Source organism: Seriola lalandi, unplaced genomic scaffold, assembly GCF_002814215.2.
Source record: "Seriola lalandi dorsalis isolate HSWRI2012SDOR001 ecotype SW California unplaced genomic scaffold, Sedor1 jcf7180002055006, whole genome shotgun sequence".
NCBI lineage: Eukaryota > Metazoa > Chordata > Actinopteri > Carangiformes > Carangidae > Seriola > Seriola lalandi.
Window position 1 is genome coordinate 18,848 of NW_019525549.1, and position 8,858 is coordinate 27,705.

Genomic DNA, 8,858 nt, shown 5'->3' on the forward strand with positions numbered 1-8,858 from the left:
CACAACGCTAGTCGTTTTTAACAAAGACAAAGTCGCTGAGGATCAGTAACGTCTCCAGATCAACTCCGAACTATGGAATGAAAAACTTGAAAACTGCTCCGGTGGATGCTTATACTTCAAGATCGCTGATTCGCTCATTTCGCTGTCAATCAAAAAGGGATTCAGCCTCAGACAGATCATCCAATCATCATGCAGAAGCCGAGCGTCCGGGCCAGCCCACTGCCCCATAGACCCCCAGAGACGCTGAGCGTCCGATGGGCGGGACAAAGCCCAGCATTTATCCAATGATCTAGCGCATATTTAGTCAATGAAATGTTCACACAACAGCACATATTTGACCACTTATTTTGTTGACATTTTAGGGGAAGCTGAGCTTCCCTTGCAGTCTTAGAGCAATCGCCACTGTTCCACTCCTACATTTCAGAGGGGAATATTGTACTTTCTTCTTCACTACTAATTATTTGACAGCTTTAGCTTATCAAGTCAGATACTGTGAGGACTGTAAGACTTCAGCTCACTGAGCCACTGTACTGAGTTCCCTTTCACCCCAGAGAAACAGTTGACCCCTCAGTTTATCAGATTGTATATTTTGCACTCTGACTGAGACCACCAGAGAAGTGGGGTCTGGTGGACCCGTGAAGGGTTTGTTGTTTGGTTTAAGGGAAACGGATCAAGTGTATCTACTGTATATTAAAGTACAACTGTGATTTTACTCCAAAGGATAAACCACTTATTACATCTATCTGCCGTTTGTGAACTGTCATGCAAGAAAGCATCATCTATATAAGCAGCATTTATATTTATGGAGCTGTTTGGTAACCACGGCTGGCACGTGCACACATAGACATCCATGGGAGCTTCTTTACAGCTAATTAGCCAAAAGACAAAAACAAATATAGCTAACTTGTGTCTTGCTAACGTACACACATGAGCTACTTAGCTAATGTAATAAGTTAATTAGCTATGGTTAGCTCCCTCTCTCACTCTTTCAGTCCTATTAAAGGAAATAAATGTTATATCATATCATGATTTATCATGGTAGGCATGATGCTAATGTACTGTACTTAAACGGATACACTACAGGTGAATATAATAAAATTTATATCTAATAACATCATCACCATCACCACCTTTATATGCAAATGAGGCATTAACTAATTAAAATGCAGCAATTTACACGGCACTGCAGGTGGATAGGATAAAAAAGTAACTAAAAGATATCACTATGGAACTTCCAGACAGTATTTCCCCCTGAAATGTTGAAATATGCAAATTGGCTTGTTGGAGGAATTTACTGTGAAAGAAGACATGTTAATGGAAGCAAAATAAACTGAAATATCAAAATTGACCAGTAAATGAAAAAAAGAGTGTTTTTGCCTGTAGTGTCCTGCATTGAACAGTGACTGCATCATTTTGATTGTAGGTTCCATATGAATAACTATTCATTCTATTGGTTTGTTGTATGTTAACAGATCATCAATGACAACACATACATGGTACAGACAGGAATTGAAGGTTCACAATGTAACTAAGTCCTTGTCACCATCAGTTATTTGTGTGTGTGTGTGTGTGTGTATGTGTGTGGGCCCGTATTCACAAAGCATTTTAACTTAAGTACTGCTAAGTCACACGAAAGGTTTCTAACTACAAGTTTTCTCCTAAGTCCTCTTCACAAAGCTGCTGAGACCAACTTTTAGTAAGGAACTACTCCGTTGCTGTGGCTGACATCAATTTTCATGGACGAGCTCGCTTGCAGGAACCACAGCAATTGGAAGATGAAAGAGCGTCTGTGCCGGTGAAAACGCATCTGCAACATCCCGCCGGAATAATAAAAAAAGGAAATACTGAGAAATAAATGAATGCAAATGAAATAATAACAGATTAGGAGCTGTTTACAAAAGTAGTTCATTCTCCAAAATGCATCTGTATGATCAGGTTTGTGTTGGGAGAATTTAATTTTACTATAAAAACATTTAATTTTCTCAATGAAAAAACAAAAAAAACGAACCTGTCCTAGATGACCGAACTAAAGCAAACTGCTAGACTATTAGCCACAGTCTGTTGTAGCTGTACCTGTTGTAATGTAGCTGTGGTCCCAGCTGTGGCTTGAGGTGTGTGAGGATTTCCCCTGACCCCCACCAGGTGACATCCAGGATTTCCCCTGATCAGGTCACTCTCCATGAAGATCCATGACTCTGTGTAGATCCTGGACACTGAACAACAATGTCTACAGCTGTACAGGCAGCATCAACACAACCTGTATGTTGATGGTGTGATTAGGAGCTACTTTTAGTGCTAAGATGCTTTGTGAATACAGGCGAGCAGGTCTCCTTTGTTGGGCTTATGTGTGTGAAATGGAAGTCAAGGAGCGTGTGTCAAAAACAACAGGTGAGGAGATGAAGAAAACAATTCTTGATTTGCTAAAGATCAATGGCCTACAGATCCAAAACATGCGTGGTGAGGGCTATCACGACGCTGCCAATATGAGTGGTCAATACAGATTACTGCAGTCAAGAATACTGCAACACAACGACAAGGCTCTGTATGTGCATTGCTTAAATCTGGTCTTAGTTGAAAGTGCAAAATCAAGCCTACACTTCATTACCTTTTTCAACCTGGTAGAGAAGCTCTATGTGAGACACTGCATGTGTGAAATGCCAAGAGCCCTGCACCCTGGAGAGGGTGTAATTCAACCGCAGAAGCTCTCTGACACACGTTGGGCATGCAGAGAAAAAGCCCTGAAGGCCCTCGACTTACAGCCATCGACTTTGAGTTTATGCTTTGCCTTGAGATAGGAACTCTGATGCTTTACACAGCCTCCCCACAGTCCCCCAGGACAGCACAGGCAGAGAAGGGTGTCAAAGTATAGACGAAGAACTGTTGCAGCCACAGAGAGCCACTCCTTCCAGTCAGCAGAGGACTACTGCAGAGAGAAGGTGTACTAATCATTCATGGATGTTCTTTCTCTGGAATTACACAGGAGATTTAGGGGCGATGGCGAGACACAGTCTAGTTAGATACTCGGTGCACTCCACAGTTTGACAAAGGTCAACAACTCGATAGATGCAACAGGTCCTGACTCTGGAGGCCATGCACAGACTAAGAGAGGCTTTCTGATTGGTTTGCTTATTTATTTAGAGAACAGCCTTTTTTTTTAGTTTTGTGTAAAGATTTGTTATTTTTTTAATTTAATATACCACCAGAAGGATTCAAAGGATTCATTGTCAGTGCAATTCTTGAAAATTCTTTGTTCACTAAGTCGCTCTCCCTGGTGCAGTCAGTTATTCTAAGTATATACTAGAAACTAATAGACTACAAAACAGTGGGGCATAGTTTCCTTTGTTGTTGCCTGCTCTTGTGATAAAACTAGAAATAGTGAATACTAATGAAGACCATTGTCTCTGTGTGAACTGATAATTTTGCAGAAATCTGTTGAGTATTAAACAGTTGTGTGAGTGTAGGGGCATTTAAATAAATCTGTAAGCAAGTCAGAGATGTGATACTATATTTAACTTTTTGTTTTAAAACATTTTTATCTATAAATAATTATGAAAAGTGCCCTTTTTCTCACTTGAGCCCCTGCCCCCCAAAATGTCTGTCCACCTCCCTCAACCACGGTAACTCCTCTGTGTGTCACCATGTGAGTGGGGGGGGGGGGGGACTTTCCCTGATATGTTAGAAACCAAAAGTTAGACAGTGTGAACACACTCATGTTCACGCTCAAGTTGCAAACGGATTCGTTCAGTTCACCATTCACCAAAAAACGCGATCGTGTTCAGTGACAGCAGCCGTGGCTTCAGAAGCTGAGTGACGAGCTGCTGTGGACGGGGTCAGCACAAAAACCTGATTTAGCCACCTCACTTCACTTGCAGCAAAAAAAGCTAACATGAGTTGAAGCTTCGTTTTGAATATTTTCACCACTTTATCTCCCGTTAAATAGACCTTTATTTTGGAACTACAGTTTGTGAACCATTCAACTACTACTATGCACAAGCACACCTATGCTTAGCTCTGTCTGGCTCAAACAGCTCATCTGAGTAATGCAGTGTGGTAAGTGTGATGGGAAGCTTACAAAAACCCCACGTCCGAAACCGGGAAAACCACTTTAAAGGTCAGGTGTGGGTGGGTCCACTTTTTAAATGAGTCATTGTCTTGTGGAACAGTTCACTACTACTGTTAGTTGTGAAAGGCAGGCTACACCCTCACTCCACGGATTCATGATGCATACGTCTCCTACTCCGTGCTATGATTAAGAATAAGAACAAGTGGACAGTTTTATTTCTCTCTATTGAACATTATGAACATTCAGCTGGTGGACATGGAATAGACAGTCCTGTACAAGTAAAGAGTCCTTTGTGAGAATTAAAGCTGCAAGCAGCGTTGAGTGGTTCTGCCAGTAGTTGGTGGTAAATTCAAAATGACTGACTTCCTGTGGGGTTCATGGTATGGGTGCAAGAGGCTTTTGTAGGTCTTGGCATGAAATGTAGGGCGAGTGCAGTCCTCATTGACATTTTCTAGGGGGCGCTATTGAGCCATTTTGCCACACTCATGTGCAAGACACATAAAACGCGTGTATTTTCACCAGGCTTTGCAAAGTTTGCTCATGTTTAGGCTCAAAAAGGAAATGCATTTTTTGAGAAGAACAATAAACAGATCAATTCCAAAATGGTCCTCACACCAGTCTGTGCTCGGACCTGAACAAGTGAAGAACTGAATCCTCCTTTAGTCCGCCGCAGCAGCAGCAGCTCATAAGGGAATAGAAAACAAACGTACCTTTCTCAAGTGCACAGCTATGGACAATAAAACTAACATGATTCAGTGGGCTCATGATGTCACACATACTGTATACTGTACGAAGGTGACACAGACAGCTACTCTTGAATCAGAAGAATGAATCAAAGAACTGACTAGTAGGTCGTAGATACAGATTGTTCTCTGAAGGTCTCTGTTGGAAAAGAGCAGTGGATGATCAGGACTGATTACAGTGTAACCAGAGCAGAACAATGGAGCTCATATCTGTCTCTTACATTGTTCTTCCTGTGTGATTAAAAGAATGAAAATAAACAGGCTGCTGTGTTCCTCAGCACCTCATTCAGCATTCACCTTCATATATGTGTATGACATGATGAGGTCACTGTATTATCTGGGAGTCTGCATGTTCTCCCCGTGTCTGCATGGGTTCTCTCCAGGTACTCCAACTTCCTCCCACAGCCCAAAGACATGCACATTAGGTCATTTGGTGACTCCAAGTGCTCGTAGGTGTGAATGTGAGTGTGAGTGGTTGTTTGTCTCTATATGTCAGACCTGTGATACACTGGCCAGAGTGTACCTTTCCCTCAGCAGGTGTCAGCTGGGATTGACTCGACCCTATAAGGATGAGCTGCGTAGATGGAAGTATAATCTGTGGATGACAATACAAGCCATCCATAACTGTGCAGTTCAGAAAGGTAAGTTTGTTTTCTACTCCAGCCTGTCCCTCATTATGTTATACCATAGGTGCTCATGAGGTGCAGCAGGATGTCACAGTTGTCAGTTTACCAATTCTGCAACCAATTAGTTGCAGGACAAGAATTTACAAACTTAGTAATTGATTAATTATGTATATCAGTGGTTCCTAACCTGTGGGCCACAAAGGTAGGCTACTGCAAATGGGCTGACAGCACAATTTTGGTGAACATGCACAGCGCCTTTCATAGTTTTTTTTTCTTGCATTAAGGTCTATCACTGTGATAAGACAATGATAGCAGCTTTTTATGTTGACGCTGCCAGACCACATCATATACATGTTCTCTGTCTCAGTCTGATTAAAAGATCACATCTGTGGTAAAAACTGCAGAATTAAATGACAGATGGTGAATAGACTCAAACTAAACAGAGAAATTCATCTTTTCAGTTGAATTAACTTTGAGGGGCCGCGGGGCAATAATTTGTTGTTGGGCCCCTTTTCACTCCACTATAAAATCAGCTCATTATTTGTCCAGGCACCTAGAGCTGAAATAATTAGTTAATGGTTTATTTGATTTAATTGCCACCAATTTGGTAAGTGAGTAATTTTTTAAGCAAAAATGCCAGAAAAAAAGAAAAGAAGAAACGTCACTGTTGCCAGCTGCTGGAGAATATTAGCTGGTGTTCATGGTTTCTTTCACTGTTTTTTCACACAAAGTAATTGTTATTTGCAGCCTTCAGTTCTGGTGGAATAATATGACGCAAGGTTCCCATCCGTTTATTGCTAACGCAGAAAAAAAGAAATATAATAAAGGGTCATAAGACTTGAGTCCCTCTATGAGACCAGAACCACAAGTCGGGGGGTGGAAGACCTGATGCACTAGTTGTTACTGTGCTTCCGTGGTGCAAATCTGACAAATCTGAGATTAATCAAACCTGGGAGTCCGGATCCAACTGGTAATCCAGCCTTGTCTGTAGTCATTCAGTTTCTGACTTTGTCCACATGGTGTTCAATATAAAACATTGTTGCCAAGCAGGATTCTGTCACTGCATGTCTCTGACTGGAGGTGTTTTCAGTAGGACCCAATGACAGATGGTTACAGATACTATAACAACCTTTGGCGCTCAATGTGCATATGCAAAAAGGAACAAAAGTGAGTCAGGATGTGGTTGTGTCTGTGCGCCTCACACGTCTGTGTAACATAACAGGAAATGGAGTTTTGCAGCTTCGTGCAGCTCTGCATTTAAAAGCAACTGCCAGTAAGCAGGTGGCTGTCAGAGGCATCATGGTACAACTGTGGCACATCTTTCTTATTCAATAAACCACAAGGGGAAAGGCCTCACACTCCTTCACCCAGTACACTGCCCTGAACCACCATAATGCATCCAAACATCAGAGTCACTGTTGTTCTTAAGCCACAGGAGCATGTGAGTCAGTAGAACCCTCCAGAACTTCCCTTCAGATTCTAGTGGCGATCCCAGAGTCGCCAACCTGTACATGACTGAACGTCTGGCAATGGTGCAAAATACACCATTCAAGTTTGAATGTCTAATTCAGTGTGAACATGTTAGAGCTTCAGTAAAGTAGTGGAACAACATGAGTGACAGCTATACAACAACAAGTTTTTAGTCTGGAGTTTAGTGTAACAGTTGTTTGCCTCCTCCTCTCAGACTAGTTTCAGGTTACAGTCCTGTTTGTCTAGAGTCATAGAAAGTATGAATCATAAGTGTGAAATTTTGTTATAATTGCTGTGTGAAGTCTACAGTTATGGCTAAAGAGAATTTTGTGAGTCACACTGACATTGACCTTTGACCACTAAAATCTAATCCGTTCGTCCTTGAGTCCAAGTGAACGTTTGTGCCAAATTTGAAGAAGTTCCATCAAGGCGTTTTTGAGATGTCATGCCCACGAGAGGGAGACGTACGGATGGACGGGCAACCTGAAAACAATATGCCTCTGGCTCTGGCTGTCTAACTCAATATAGAAGATATTTTTTTGAAATGATACACTAATACATGAAAAAATTCAATCAATATTACAGAAAGATCAGCCAAACACAAAGTGTAAGAGGTTGTTGAATAAAGGAAAACTAGGAACTTGTAAATGAGGGGAGGGCTGAGAGCGAGGGGAGGGTCAAAGGACTGACCAGACAGGATGTTTAGTTAATAGGGCTGATGGAGAGCAAACACAAGGATGTGGATGGTATTCTGGTTCCGAGACGTGGTGTGTGAGAGGTAAGAGAGTCAAAGTGAGCGGGAAACAGTAACGTCATCAGCAAAGAAGCTACTGCACACATTTCACTCTATGTGAGACTAAACCAATATAAAAGCAAAGCCAAAGTGTGAACCTACCTGCTGAGCTGATCATCCAGTGGTGAGATGGAGTGAATAAACGATGAAGTGAGAGGGTGAAGGAGGTGAAGCGGTGAATGAGGATGTGAGAAGACAGTAAGAGTAAGAGTAAGAGTAGGAGAGTGAAAGAATGAGGTTGGGTGGGCGGGGGAAAAGACAGAAAAGGAATAGGACCTGTGTGAAGGTTTCAGTGGCTTCACATCCTCACAGAACCAGGTCACTTGCTTACAGATCTCTGTCCTTTATCTCACTGTCACTTAATTAAACAAGTATGTACAATATTATCTGAAGGTGTTTTTCAGCTGACTGTCCTGTAAACACATTAACTGTATATTTGGTACATCTGGATAAAAAATATGATAAAAAATATTAAGTGTTGTTAAGTATGTTTGACAAAATAATTCTCTAAGACTCAGACTGAGAGTTTTGGAAAGATGTTGTGTTGAACCTCTCAACCCTCCTGCGCCTCTCCTACTCTCTCTCCTGCACTTGTTACCCCTTTAAATGAATCTCCACCCTGTATCACTGCTGAAAGTCCTTTTAAACTCTGTAAATATCCTCTGCTATGATTCATATTTGGTTTAACAAGGCTTTCACTCATCTCCTCTCACTTCCTGACTGAGACATGTGGATCAGGCCTTGTGCCCCGCCCACCACCTTATTGCTCCAGGTGGACAGGTGAAAGAGCAGAGAGCATCAAGATGGTTAGAAGAAGAAACATCAGAGAGACTCAGCCACATGCAAGGCTAAAACTGTCCAACGCAGACATTAATGTTACACTCCCATGATGACAGTTACACCACAGCCACGTCCCTCCTGTTGAAGCTCCTCTGAATTTGACATCCACCCAGTCGCAGCATGAGAAAAAAGAAAACACTTCAAACTAGAATGACTTCCTCGTAGTTGTCTGCCTCCTCCTCTCAGACTAGTTTCAGGTGACATCCCTGTTTATCTAGACTCATAGAAGATATGTACTATTTGTGTGTTTTTTGGAGGGCACTGTGACCTCGACCTTCGACCTTTAGCCACCAAAATCTAACCAGTTTGTCCTTGAGTCCAAG

The 8,858-nt window shown here is 41.9% G+C and overlaps 1 protein-coding gene across 2 annotated transcripts in view; it reads right to left on the bottom strand.

Annotated features, from left to right (window-relative positions):
* The window catches only part of LOC111647639 (uncharacterized), an 11,024-nt gene extending 3,104 nt beyond the window's left edge, over nt 1–7,920 (bottom strand). Inside the window, exon 1 of one of the 2 annotated variants that reach the window (XM_023397268.2) lies at nt 7,798–7,920. In XM_023397268.2, coding sequence (XP_023253036.1) covers nt 7,798–7,813 — 16 coding nt within the window. In that variant the 5' untranslated portion in view covers nt 7,814–7,920. Of the gene's footprint in view, nt 1–6,381; nt 6,401–7,797 lie in introns of those variants that run through there. The other variant, XM_087171483.1, reaches the window with a different exon arrangement.
* Nucleotides 7,921–8,858: the final 938 nt, after the last annotated feature.